Source organism: Corella eumyota, chromosome 2, assembly GCF_963082875.1.
Source record: "Corella eumyota chromosome 2, kaCorEumy4.1, whole genome shotgun sequence".
Lineage (NCBI taxonomy): Eukaryota > Metazoa > Chordata > Ascidiacea > Phlebobranchia > Corellidae > Corella > Corella eumyota.
Genome location: NC_137491.1, coordinates 10,375,596 through 10,389,639, shown reverse-complemented (window position 1 = coordinate 10,389,639; position 14,044 = coordinate 10,375,596). Strand labels below are relative to the sequence as shown.

The window sequence follows — 14,044 nt, the reverse complement described above, 5'->3', positions numbered from 1 at the left end:
ATTTATACATATAGAAATCTTCATATTTAACAACAAAAAATAAGTAAGTAAATTGGTTACTGGTACACAGTTCTTCTAAATAATAAGAATAACAAAAAATAATAATAAACAAAAAAAAAACAATCAATTTAGCTTGAGATAAAACAAAAAGGCAAACACATCTCTTAGCACAAGTTAATTTAAGCAAGAAGGCAAAAATTAAATCACTGAGAAAAATAACATGCGATAATGAAATTACAACAAAAACCACACTGTATTATAAAACAAGTGTAATTATCAAAAAACCCTCACATAAAGAATATAAATTTTTTTTATTCTTATAGAAAATTTAATTCGGGTTAAAAATGCCTATTATAGTTTTGATAGCATAACAAAATTGTTAATAAATGTTTTTTAAATAGATGTACATAATATACACAACTGTTTTTTTAAATTTTTGAGATAACAAAACATCAAAACTACCATAGTGTTTTGATAATATTTGTTTAAATAACCAAATGTATTTGGAGCAAATATAATTTCAAAAAAAATGCAACCCAAAGTTTTCAAAACAAGCCCAACCATGTGAGAATAAATGATACACATTCAACATGCACAAGGCAGTACTAATTAAACAGCGATATTGCAAACAAAAATACACTGGAACATTCTATGCAGTGATATATAGTTACAAAGACTCAACAGCCAACAGTCCATAAAAATGCCCACAGTTAAATCTTTTAAAATTAGTCTGTTACATTAATTGAAAGTATGAAAGTTTTTGATTTACTTTTACTTACAAAAATCCCCAATTTCAGAACTTATTTTAGCATGCCCACTAATTAAGAAAAGCAAAATTTAGAAAATCCCATTTTTTCTGGTTATATAAATCGGTTAACATAGAACTTAGTGATTAAATTTAGATAATGGGAAAAAGTTTACCTTAATAACTGTATAAGTTTAGCATTGGTAATTACTTAAATATGGTTCTACTTAGTTAATTGGACTTTTGAATAAACTTTTACCATAAATTCCTAAGCACAGTTGAATAAAAGAAATAGGTTTATGTTGGGTTAAACAATGAAGAAATCACAATTACAACTTTAATCTAAGTATTATATTTAATCTATTTTCACGATTCGTCTGCTGTATAATCTTCAGTATTATCATTTTCATCTAAATCATTTAGTCCAACATTGTCGAATTCCGACAAAACTGATTGCTCCAGATCGGAAAGCGCAGATTCCTGAAGCTCAAATGTTGCTAATTGTTCATGGGGGTCCTCAATTTCACCATTTTGTTGAGCGGTTTCTATCGAAATTTGTTCCGTTTTTGGAAAGTCTGGCTTTACAATTTTATTAAGTCCAGATTGCTGAAACTCGGCAAGTACTGACTGCTCAAAGTCAGCTTGCTCTAGTAAAGCATTACCCTCTAAATGCATTAAGTTGCCTACATTTTCTTTACTACCTTGTATAACTGTACTGCTTTCACATGAAGAATCATTATCAGCATTTTTCGTGCTCTCTGAAGTATAATTAGAACCTAAATGTCCATTGGTAATTAACAATAGATCTCTTAAACCATGATTTTCGGCTTCTAAGCGGGAAATATACTCTTGTTGTTCGTGCTGTGTTGTCTCATCAATACTGATTGCTTTTTGCATGACAGCAGCCATTTCGTAGATCTGTAAGTTGCCACATGACAACTGTAAGTGTATAGGTAGTAGGAAGTAGCTTACATATGGACTAATAACATAATTTTAATTATTTTGGTTATTTATGTATTAAACAAAATAACCAAACATTCACACTTAGCCTAAAGAAATGACCATTGGGATATTGGAATATATACACCTAGTTTTGTAACAAACTAATCTGTAGTAAGTAGTTATAATATTTACGTAACATAAGTTAGCTACATGACATTTACCAGTACCTTATCAGTTAATATTTGCGCCTTTAACATATCTTGCTTCTCCTCTGAAGAAAATTTATTTTTGTTCGGAAAAACTTGTAATAAACTGTAACATATAATATAAATTTAAATTGAATAACATTATTAAAAAATAAAATGCTATTTTTTTGAAAATTGGAATACTTATTTCTCTTACTTTTTGTTGTTCATGAACTGCACCATTTGATGTCTATATTTAGCCATAATCAGTTCCAAGGCATTTTGATGCTCTTGTAAATTATGGCGTAGTTCCTCATTTTCATTTTGCAATGACCGAATTGCACAATTTTCTTGCTGTATACCTTCGTATTAAATAAAAAGATAGTTTATTATTTTAAGGTTTTTATTTGTGGTGCATTAGACCAACATCTATTATTTGGGTCAAAAAATACATACCAAGTACTAATGTAGATCTTGGTCTGTGTCCAGCCACTTTATTTAACTCTTTTAAATTTTCCTGGTAGATATTTCTGGACTCGATATCTTTTTGTAAAGCACAAGTTTGTTCTGCTAATCCCTCAGCAGCTGTGTCATGATCCTAGATAAATAAATTTTGTTAAAAAATATAATGTTAAAAGTATATATATACATTAATTGTTTTCAGCATAACCATATTAAAAGGAACCGGCAGTGTGGTGTAGTGGTAAGAACACTTGCTACACCACCATGAAGTCGTGGGTTCAAATCCCACTGCTCTCAAGCTGCAGCGCCCCTGAGTAAGGCGCTATAAATGGTATGAACTCCTGCTGAGCCAGCACTTAAACAGCAGCATAATTACCAGGCAATATAATCTATAATATCCCAAACTGCTGAAGGCAACTCGAGACTGGGTCAGAGTAACAGTTGTTACTCTTAAGTTTAAGTCGCACATTTAACTTTCCCACATCAAAGATGAAGATATATACAAAAAAACAAACAATTAGATATTTTTAACTTATTAATTTGTAAATTATAGATTAACAGGTATAAGAATTAAAAAGATTTTGTACCATCACAACCTAACTTTTAAAAACCATATTTTTTCAAACATGTTTAAAGTAACAAGGTTAATTAAATATAAAACGATTTACACACTATTCTGCTATTACAAAAGCAAACTTCAAAGTAAAAAAGTCGGTAAAATATCGTTAAATTAATTATGATATAATTGTACCTTTAATCGTCCAACTAGAAATTTTGCATCAGCCAGCAAACTCTCAATAGAAATATTCATTTCTTGTTGATTAAGCTTTAACCAAAACAAATAAATTTTATGGCGAAACGAAAAACTAAATAATTGCAAAATTCATTTTGTTTTAACAAAGTAGGGGTTATGACCTTTAAGTGTCTTAATTCAAATTATTGTAATAAAGTTATAATTGTTGTTATATATATTTTTAATCGTATATAAGCAATAAATAACAATGTTTTTGTAAAACTTTGAAAACAATTTTAAGTTTAAATGAAGTGAAATTTTATTGAGTGCTGGTTACTATTCTGATTTAATTATTGCATTCTCTTTAGCGCGACTAGTGTCAAAAGATAAAATGCATTTCTCCGTGGTAACTACCGAAGCGAAAACAAACCAGACTTAAGGACTCTTAAGGAATTCAGGCGCTAAATTAAAACAGTTTTACAACAAACTCAATGTTTTTACCTTATAATATAAAATTGTTTTATTTAATACTTTTACTAGTAACTATTTATGTACAGACTTACTAAAACGGTACAAATAATATTAACAAATTTAAATTATTTATTTGCTTTGTCTGTTTGTTGTTTGTTTAAGCTTTTTGTATGTATTTCTGTGTTTAGGTATTAAAATATGGAATTTCCGTTTAACATAAATCATTTGTTTGCTGAAACAATTACTCTGGTTGGAAATGAAACAAAATCTAAACGCTTAAATGATGCCACTTACTTAAATCATTTGCAGGTGTTACTTTAACTTAAAAAAATAATATAACTAACCTATTTTTCTAATGTTGACTTCATAAATTTAATTATTATATACTTTTAAATAACAAAAACTTTTACCTATTTCATTAATTTATTTTTAGACTGTTATTGAACTCCTAGGCAAAAGATCTGCTCGAGCTCAACAACTTACTGGATCTATAACAACTTTGCACAAAACTCAGTTACATGGTCACCAACTATATGTACTTAAAGATGAACAAAGCAACAAGTATAAACTTTTTATTGTTTAACAATACACTACAATATAAAAGCACTACTTTTACAAACTCTTAACTTTAAATAATATTTTAAACCAAAACTGTAATTTTTATTTGTTTTTTTGTAGTGGACTTGGCAGTGTTATTGGCTTTATAAAAGTTGGCCGAAAAAGGCTTTTTGTTCTTGATCATGATGGTAATCATAATGAATTGTCACCACTCTGTGTACTTGATTTTTATGTTCACGAATCTCAACAAAGAAAAGGTTGTGGTCTCAGATTATTTAAACATATGATAAGTGTAAGTATTAGATAAAACTGTATTATTACGATAAAAAAAATTACAAATGTAAATTTTCTTTAAATTCACCAACTGAACTTGATTGTGATGTATTGTTAGTTTAAATATAAAAAAGGGAGATTTTATAAATCAATGTATATATTTTATAAAATTTTTTAGAAAAATAATGAGCAACCATGCCACCTTGCAGTCGATCGTCCTTCGAGAAAGTTTATATCCTTTTTAAAAAAGCATTTTGGTTTATGGGCTACAATACCACAGGTAAAAACAAGTTTTGTCAATATTCAAAAGATTGCAATATCTACTTGGTACCCTAAACATTGTAAATATATTTAGGTAAATAATTATGTTGTGTTCGAGGGATTTTTTAAGGGTCGAAAAGATTATACAAGAAGTGCTCCAAATGGAATATATAATAACAGAGCTAATAATTACAGCAGGCCTTTGTCCAGGGCTGTTAGCGATAGCATAATAAAGCGAAACAGGTATAACAGAGTTTTTATAGCTGTGGGTAAACATTTTCGGATAATTATTTATTTAACCTTTTACCCTATAAAAAATTGATTTTTTTTAAAAATTGTTGAACAATTTATTGGGAGTTTTTTATGTTGTATTGTTTAATTTTCAAATTAATTTTTAATATCAATATAAAAACAAAGAGAAAATGTTTGTTTTGCAATTGATATTATGAAATATTTGCTTTATTGAAAAAAGGCTTATGTTGCGTAACAAAGTTAAATTAATAAAGGATTGAGATTTATTTAACACTTTCAGTTTTTCAGAATGGCAGAAGTATCTGTATCAGAAGTATTGCATGGAGTTCGACCCTACTCTGGAAATAATTTTAATTCTTACAACAACAACAGAAGAAAAAAATGGGACAGAGGTTTTTGCTTAATTATTTGTAGTTAACATAGGGATTAAAATCTTTGGGTTTTAACAATTTTTTTTATTTTTATTGTAAGCATGACTTTTAGAATGGTTTAAACACTGACTGTGAATGTTCAAATAAAAAGATTAGCTAGATTTTTTTCAAGGTTTGGTAAAGCACTTTGCTTTTGTTTGTTAAATGTTGATTCTATTGTTATTTACAAGTCATAAAATAATTTGGTCATTAAATCAGTTAGTGGGTAAAATATTTAAACAGCAATATACTATAGTTTTTCTTACTCGATTATATTTAGATATTTCATGGTTGCAAGAACCTTTTACTGCAAAACAAGCTTTGCCCCCCAGACCAAATATGTACAGTAGGTAAGATACACTTCTGGTTAAATAAACTTATTAAAAGTAAATATTTTAAGCATAAGCATAAGTCCAACGCCAAGTTAGAATTTTTTAACTTAACTAAAACCATGTTTTATATTGTATTTTTTAGAAAACCTTTTATATCTTCTGATATATAAAAATATTATGTAATGTTTATTAAATTATTTAAACGATATAATATTTCAATAAAGATTTTCCCATCAACCCAGTTCAGCATTACCTGCTATAACCTCAAAACATTTAACATTACCAACTCAGGAACAAGTTGCTATAAATGGTAAACTTTAGAATTTAAAAATTATATGATGCCTTCAGTAAATTTGTAAAGCTGGCATATGACTTACTTACATAGAATTATAGTATTTGAATAGATTTTGTACTTAAATTATAATCATAATATATAGATAATAGAAAAAGGAATTCTTTACAACAACAAATTCAAGAAAAATCATTTAACAGTAAACATGGTAAATAAGTTGAAATAATTTCATGTAATACTTTAAGAATAGACTAAATTATCAAAATAACATTAAACCTGGTCAAAAATATAATTCTGTAATTCACCGTTAAACTAGTAAGACGTTTTCTCACTTCTATTTAACTGCTACAACATCTTATTAAACTTTCTAGATACTCAATTTACAGAAAACTCTAATTTAAAATCTGCTCAGGTAAGTTATGTTTTAAATATTAGATGATAAAAAAAACTGCATTTATTTTAGTACTGTATTGTATTTTTTATTTAATAATATAAAATATTTTTTTAAAGGTTTTGGATAATCAAGTTCCAATAAAACTATTTCAATGCAACCAAGATCAATCCATTCCTAAGAAACAAACTTATGACATGATTGCAGAATTAAAGGCGAAGGATGAAAAATCAATAAACCAAGTTATACCACCAATGCGTGCAAACCAGAATTGGCACAATACCCAATTAAGGGGAATTTATAGTTCTTGGAACATTTTTGGGGTTCCAAACACCCCAGCAACTTGGCACCGAAAGTAGCTTTAAAATATCCCTCCCATTTCTATATGCAGTACTTACAAGCTTTAGCTAAAACTTTGGTTATGTCAAAGTCTTAAGACTTAAAACCTGATCTTTGTCATTATTGTTTTAGTTTTAGCATCTTGGCTTAGTACGCTTTTGTTGTGCAATTACTCGAAAAATTAGATTAAATGTATGGGCATCACTTAGTTGGTATTAAACTAGTACTTTGTTAACACTATTTCTACATAATTTATACTAAAAATCGAATCTTTTGAATAAAATCTTTACTTTTTTGTGTGTTTTAATAATTTATAAATATTTTTTATTAAGTTTTTACAGATATATTTTTATAATAAACTGTGCAACGTTATTTTGGTTTGGTTATTGTTTTAGGAAAACCTATCCTGCAATAATTGTTAATACTATATTAATGATTTTATTATTAAGACGTCAATATTAAATTTTCAACAGTTGATTACTATAAAATATAATTTTAACTATAAAAATTTATAATTTAAATTATAAATTTAGGTTACACTTTTTAATGCAAAAATTATTGCCATATTGGCTCATCTTTTGAAAAACACAGTTTTAATGCATGCAATTTTGCACAGCATTAGGTCGGCAGAAAACCACCTAAAATTAACGCATGTGATATTAAACGATATAACTTTAAATTTTTACAAAGACACACAAATAGACATCTGACCTGTAACTTCCAAGCTTGCACAATTAACATACGAGCTTTCTTCCGAAGCAAGAAACAAACAAGCATTTGCAACTTCTAAAATATACCAAAACTTTTAAAAACTTTAATAAAATATTCCTTATAAACAAGGTCAATAAATTTATATGTAATGAAGAGTGGTCGGAGAGGTAAAATAAATTTGTCCGAATTTTAAACCTTAAAAGTAAAAAAAATGGTTATTTGTGCATATGTTAACACTGACAAATATTAGTTTGCAACCACATCAGTTAAAAGGCATTCCATAGGCAGTCGATTGGTATCTAAAATGACTTAAATAAATTTAGTATTTTACCTTCTGCTGTTCCATATCTTTTCATTGGAATTGTTGAAGTTATCTAAAAATAGAAATTTAGATTTAATTAAAAAATACAATAACGTTTATTACTAAGTAAAAGCAAACTTACCTGTTTTGCCATTTCTTTTGTTATATGAGTGTCGGTCATAGGTGTAGCAATCACACCGGGCAAAACTGCGTTGCAGCGAACTCCATATCTGTATACGAAATAACATATAAAAATTTTATTAAAAGCAAAGTAACAACTTAAATATCAACCACCAAATTTAGTTAATATTGAAGTAAATAGCCCAAACAACGTTGTTTTACTTTGCTAATTCGTTTCCAATAGATTGTGTAAAACCGATTACACCCGCCTTTGATGCACAATAATTTGAAGCATATTTCACTCCAATCTAAAAGCAAATTATAACATGTAATACAGTGTCAATTTTTTCTCAATTTAACGTTAACAATTTAAATTTTTTTATTAATTCTTTTTTACCTTTCCACCAATGCTTGACATATTGACGATTGAAACAGGCTTGGGGCTCAATTCATCGAGACCCAAACTAGCAGTGAATATCTTGGTCATAACAAAAACACCCTAAAAGTGATGACAACGTTTTAAATAGAAAACTTTGTCTTAGTACCAGCAACCTAATTCTAACCTTCAGATTTACTCGGATAACTTCGTCAAAATTCTCTGGATCCATGTCAAAAATACTTCTTGGCATGTGTATTCCAGCACAGTTAACTAAAATATTACTAGTCCCATTGTAAGCCGTCTAAAATAATTAAGGAGGTCCAATGCAATGTATATAATCTATTTTTATGATTTTTTTAGAGTTATAGCTTCTTTTAATACTTACCTTTGCTTCTTTAAAAACTTGTTTTGCAAATTCTATATCTGAAACATCCCCACAAAAACTTAAATGGTTTGACCTTTCAGCTTTGTGCAGCAAGTTCATTGTTTCAATTAAACCATCGGCATTTATATCAACAACTACAATACTTGCACCCTCTTCAGCAAAACGTTTGCATATTGCTCTTCCAATTCCACTGGCACCACCTTAAATGTTTATTTTTTTGTGAAATATTTATCGGTAAAACTGTAGTCTTATGAGTACATGTCAAGCAGATTGTTTAATCGCAATTATTGCCACTGCCTTCTATGTACCAAAACACAAACTTTTCTATACGTTTACAAAAAGAATACTTGCCTGTAATTACAGCTATTTTTTCTTGTAGACGTTTTGACATGACTTACTTGTAATAAAAAAGCAAATTTTATAAGTGGGCAAATAACAAAGTGATCGTGGTTCTCTTTTTCATGATCTGTCAACATTGCAAGAGAGCAATGTCTATATAAGCAGGTAATCAGCGTAACCACTTTAGCTAGCCTATTATATAAATAACCAATGGTCTTTTTTGTTCTTGCCAAAATATTAATGCAGGACGTTTATAAAAATCTGACGTTATTAGGAAGTTCTTGGTATCCCATGTTATGAAATGTTGGAATTGTCGGAAAAAAAAGTTATGACCTACATAAATTAAAGGTTACAAATTACCTTTTTTTCTATTACTGAATACAATTTTAACTAAAAACTAACTAGAAGCTTTTTTATACTGAAAACTTGTTTTACAAATAAGGTACATTTGCTTTTTATGTGCTACAAACTCGCCTGCAGAGAAAAAAATAATCAACGGTAATTTAAAAAAAGGATTTTTTGTTTGCCAGAAAATGATTAAACAAACGCTTTTTTGTTTTTGAGTTCGTTGTTCAAACTAAGGCTTTTATTTCGTTTAAAAGTATAATTCTGCATGTTTGTCCAACATATTTTTACAATGTAGATCATTTTACATATAAAACTGTAAAAGTTTTAATTGTAGGCTGTTACAAGATTTTTATTCACAATTGTAGTTAGGTAGAAAAAATATACGACGAGATGATTTAACTATACTACGTGCGTACATTAAGTAAAAAGTATTAAAAGAAGTTAAAATCAGATTTTTTATCCGAATGAACTTCTAAAAACTATTTACAAGTTGTGGTCGTGAAGTGTCAAAATGTTTGTTTACAAACTTGTTGCATATCCTCCTTAAAAAAACAACCATAAGTAACAACAAAAGCAAAAACAACAACATTTTAAGCAATTTACCTACCTGTTACTTCCAGGCTTGCACAATTAACAAACGAGCTTTCCTCCGAAGCAAGAAACAAACATGCATTTGCTACTTCTAAAATATAACACACATATAAATTAAAAAAATAGGTTATGCATTGAAATGCTTTAGTTAAAACTTAAAAATGTAATACCTCTTGCTGTTCCAGGACATCCTATTGAACTATTTGCAATCCACTAAATAAAATAACAGTAAGTAAACAAAACATACAGGTTTTGTAAATTTTTAAAAATTGTTTTAGTTACTTTCATTTTTATTCTTTCCGTTACTTTGTCGGTCATGGGTGTTTTAATAAACCCTGGCAAAACTGCATTACATCGCACTCCATACCTTTACGTTTGTGTTTTTAATATAAAAAGTATTTACAATTGTTAAATAGCTAATAAAACGGCAAAAAAGGTATTTTAAGTTTAGCTTTCAATAACTAAATAATTACCTTGCCAATTCTGTTCCAACTGATTGCGTAAAACCAATGACTCCAGCTTTCGATGCACAATAATTTGAAATTGTGCGATTTCCGTACTACACATATAAATTTGTCATTTTAGTAATAAAAAAAAATACACTCATTTGTTTATTAAGGTTTAAAAAAGCCCAGTTTTGGCCTCACCTTAGCAACGATGCTTGATATATTAACAATTGAAACTGGTTTAGGATGATTTTTGTCAAGGTTTAAACTACATGCAAATTCCTTGGTTATAACAAACACAACCTTTTTTTTCTTTTTTTGTATATATCTTTATCCTCGATGTGGAAAGGTCGAATGCGCGATTTAAACATAGAGTAACATCAGTTACTCCGACCCAGTCTCGAGTCGCCTGTGGCAGTTTGGGATATTATAGATTATAATTGCCCGATAACTATACTGCTGATTAAATGCTGGCTCAGCAGGAGTTCATACCGTTTATGTCGCCTTACTCAAGGGTGCTACAGCATGAGATCAGTGGGGATTGTACCCACGACCCCATGTGTGGTGTAGTAAGTGTACTTACCACCTACACCACGCTGTCGGTCAAAACCTAATAATAAAATAATAAGATTTATTTTAACGTTTAAGCGTTTTTTATTATTTACCCATTTATACCCTTAGATAAACTCTGATAACGTTGTCAAATGCTTGTGGAGTCATATTGAGAAGAAAGCTTTGTATTGATATACCAGCACAATTTACTAAGATGTTGATCGTTCTGTTGTAAGTAGTCTGCAAATCAACCAGTTTGGTATATTTAAAGTAATATAATTAACCAGATTAATTTATAATTTATTTTTATTATTACTTTGGCATCATTAAATACTCTATTAGCAAATGCAACATCTGACACATCGCCACAAATAGCCAAATGTTTTAAATTTTCAGAGTTGTTCAAAAAACCAATCGTATCATATAACTTGTCCTTATTTATATCAACAGCGACAATATTTGCACCCTCTTCTGCAAATCGAACACAAACTCCTCTACCTATACCATTGGCACCACCTAAATACAAACATTGATATAAGCTTTTGCGTTGTGTATTAGCATAGACTGAATATATATTTACAATTTCCGGTTCGTGAAACTAAGTTACTATTTTTGTTTACAAAAATCCCTAACGCATTTAAAGCTTTTTTATACAGGCTGTTTTATTAAAAAACATACCATCAAGCTTTTTTTAAAAAATATAGCTTTTATGAGATTTGATTACTTAGTTAGTTTTCTTATATTGCTAACCTGTAACTGCTGCTATTTTACCCTCCAGTCGCCTAGCAGACATTATCCTAATTAACAAGCAGTTTAATAAAGATTACGCGGCTTTTTTTCAGTATTTCTTTCTGTTATAGTTCGTAGACTTTAACTGTGCAGTTCATAAATATTTATTAGATTACAACTTTTTTACGCTGCGGTTTTAAACCTTTTTTGCGACGCCGATAGTAAATAAAAAAATGATGTTAATGATATACATTTAAATACGGTATGTAAAAGAAAAATGTGGAATTAGATTTTAATGATCGAAGTAATTTATATCACATAATACGAACACGATTTCGCTATTCTGGAATTATCGTTTTAAAGTTGAAGTTAAATTTGTTTCTTAGTCAATCAATACTCTTGTTAGATAAAGTTAAAAGATGCCAAATGATATTGTCGTAAATATATATTTTTATATGCAATTCACACACACTCCTTTATTTGTATGTGTAATTGCGTAAATGTATATTTAGCATTATTAATTTTTTGGTAGCATGTAAATCAATCCTGGACTTTTAAAGGGTGAAAGTGTGATAGTGATATGCATTAATTAAGCTGTTGCTTCTTAACAGTGGTGTAATTGTACATATAAAGATAGGAATTTAGTGTTTTAATATATTTATATGTAATAACAAAACACCTTGGACAATGTATCATTAAATTAAAAAAATCAAAAACAGTATGATCAAAAACTTTACTTAATCCAATGTTTACATTCTCGCAGCATATCCTCCTAAAAATAACGATCAAATAAACAAAACAAATCAACACTCAAAATTTAAAAGCTAATTGTCTTTTACCAGTTACTTCTAAACTTGCACACGTTATAAACGAACTTTCTTCCGAAGCAAGAAACAAACATGCATTTGCTATCTCTAAAATATAACATACACAAACTTACAAAAAAAATTTGATTTTGAATAATAATAATTTAGTTAGAAGTAGTTGGGTATTTTACCTTCTACTGTTCCGTTTCTTCTCAACGGAATTCTTTGAAGCATCTACATATAATAAATTAAAATACCAAACATTTGAAATAGTATTTTAAATAACGTTACCTTATTTATAGCTTTTTGGGATATTTCTTTAGTCATAGGAGTTTCAATAAAGCCTGGCAAAACCGAGTTACAACGAACTCCATACCTGGAATGTAAAATATTAAATGTACATAACAATAAAAAGTGTAACAAATTTAACTTAATCACTACAACTCAGTAAAGTATGCAGGATATCTTAAACTGTGATTAAAAAAGCAGATATGTACTTTGCCAATTCTGTCCCGATTGATTTAGTAAAACCTATAACACCCGCTTTAGATGCACAATAGTTTGACAGCGTTGTCATTCCGTACTACAAACGAATATTAATTTTCAATTTAATCTAATAACTTGTATTTTGATTTAGATTTCAAAATCATTATTACATTTTTTTAATTTTTGTTACTGACCTCTCCACCAACGCTTGAAATGTTTACGATAGAAACAGGTTTGGGGTTATTTTCATCAAGGTTTAAACTAAGTACAAATGCTTTGGACATAACGAAAACACCCTTAAAAAAAATCAAAGGTAACAATATAAGTACCACCCTTTAAATTTAGTTAATGATTACCTTTAGGTTAACTCTGATAACTTCATCAAATGCTTCTGGAGACATGTTAACCAATTTCCTTCTTATTACTATTCCAGCGCTATTAACTAAAATGCTGCAAGCTTTGTTGTAAGCCACCTGCAAATAAATAACCCAGTTTATATCGGCACGTAACACATGTTTATAAAGGAAAAGTCTCAAGGTTTTTGCGTCCATTTAAATACCAGTCAATACTTTTACTACCTTTGTCTGCTTAAAAAGTTGATCGGCAAATTTAACATCTGAAACATCGCCACAAAAACTTAAATGTTTTACGTTTCCAAAGTTGTTTAATGATCCTATCGTTTTCTTTAACTCGTCAGCATTCAAATCAACTGCTACAATACTTGCACCTTCTTCTGCAAAACGTTTGCACACTGCCCTGCCAATACCGCTGGCAGCACCTATTTTAAAAAGTATAAAAGGGTAAAATAAAAGTAGCCTATAACGAACAATCACTTGTTCGTTAACGCAAGCTAATCTTTAAGTTTGAGATTTTTAGAACAAGCCCTGAATTGTTACCACCTTTAAATACATCATAAATTTACTAACCTGTAACTAGTGCTATTTTTCCGTCCAGTCGCCTGTTTGACATAGTTACAAATTAAAAAGATAATAAATGTAAGTATCAGCAGTTTACTGATGCTTTCAGCAATTTTGTTTGTCACGGTCAGTGAACTTTGACAACTCGGTTTACCATTGTTTGCCTGTGATAAATACACAAATTAAAATCGAGTTTGTTAATAATTACGTATGTTATATAAGTTAACACTGGTATTATTAAATTTTAATCAAGTTATTAGCTTACCTGAACTATATTTTTCATTTATT

At 28.9% G+C, this 14,044-nt stretch overlaps 5 protein-coding genes across 6 annotated transcripts; 1 reads left to right on the top strand and 4 right to left on the bottom strand.

Moving 5' to 3' along the window:
- Positions 1-72: 72 nt before the first annotated feature.
- Positions 73-3,213, bottom strand: LOC145744011 (FGFR1 oncogene partner 2 homolog). 2 transcript variants are annotated; one of them, XM_082562101.1, is made up of 5 exons: positions 3,086-3,213; positions 2,329-2,470; positions 2,090-2,234; positions 1,915-1,999; positions 73-1,684 (listed from the first exon to the last, which is right to left on the bottom strand). In XM_082562101.1, the coding sequence occupies exons 1-5, from the start codon at positions 3,143-3,145 to the stop codon at positions 1,112-1,114; spliced, it is 1,005 nt and encodes a 334-aa protein (XP_082418227.1). In that variant the 5' UTR covers positions 3,146-3,213; the 3' UTR covers positions 73-1,111. The 2 variants fall into 2 exon arrangements, with proteins under 2 accessions (XP_082418227.1, XP_082418228.1); XM_082562102.1 differs by having other exon boundaries at positions 75-1,663.
- Positions 3,214-3,681: 468 nt separating this feature from the next.
- On the top strand, positions 3,682-6,935 carry LOC145744010 (uncharacterized). The gene is made up of 11 exons (XM_082562099.1): positions 3,682-3,847; positions 3,972-4,099; positions 4,217-4,388; positions 4,548-4,649; positions 4,725-4,873; positions 5,171-5,274; positions 5,573-5,642; positions 5,849-5,934; positions 6,062-6,124; positions 6,288-6,328; positions 6,427-6,935. Exons 1-11 carry the CDS (start codon positions 3,737-3,739, stop codon positions 6,664-6,666), a joined length of 1,266 nt encoding a protein of 421 aa, XP_082418225.1. The 5' UTR covers positions 3,682-3,736; the 3' UTR covers positions 6,667-6,935.
- A 393-nt stretch (positions 6,936-7,328) lies between these two features.
- Positions 7,329-11,611, bottom strand: LOC145742370 ((3R)-3-hydroxyacyl-CoA dehydrogenase-like). Its single transcript, XM_082560150.1, has 8 exons — positions 11,569-11,611; positions 8,543-8,742; positions 8,342-8,458; positions 8,176-8,277; positions 8,001-8,086; positions 7,801-7,888; positions 7,689-7,731; positions 7,329-7,432 (listed from the first exon to the last, which is right to left on the bottom strand). The coding sequence occupies exons 1-8, from the start codon at positions 11,609-11,611 to the stop codon at positions 7,329-7,331; spliced, it is 783 nt and encodes a 260-aa protein (XP_082416276.1).
- LOC145744003 (estradiol 17-beta-dehydrogenase 8-like) lies at positions 9,749-10,986 on the bottom strand. Its single transcript, XM_082562093.1, has 7 exons — positions 10,942-10,986; positions 10,468-10,548; positions 10,294-10,379; positions 10,103-10,187; positions 9,991-10,033; positions 9,837-9,911; positions 9,749-9,771 (listed from the first exon to the last, which is right to left on the bottom strand). The coding sequence occupies exons 1-7, from the start codon at positions 10,984-10,986 to the stop codon at positions 9,749-9,751; spliced, it is 438 nt and encodes a 145-aa protein (XP_082418219.1).
- A 716-nt stretch (positions 11,612-12,327) lies between the features above and the next one.
- LOC145742368 ((3R)-3-hydroxyacyl-CoA dehydrogenase-like) lies at positions 12,328-13,808 on the bottom strand. The gene is made up of 8 exons (XM_082560149.1): positions 13,766-13,808; positions 13,418-13,617; positions 13,196-13,312; positions 13,034-13,135; positions 12,851-12,936; positions 12,645-12,729; positions 12,545-12,587; positions 12,328-12,461 (listed from the first exon to the last, which is right to left on the bottom strand). Exons 1-8 carry the CDS (start codon positions 13,806-13,808, stop codon positions 12,358-12,360), a joined length of 780 nt encoding a protein of 259 aa, XP_082416275.1. The 3' UTR covers positions 12,328-12,357.
- Positions 13,809-14,044: the final 236 nt, after the last annotated feature.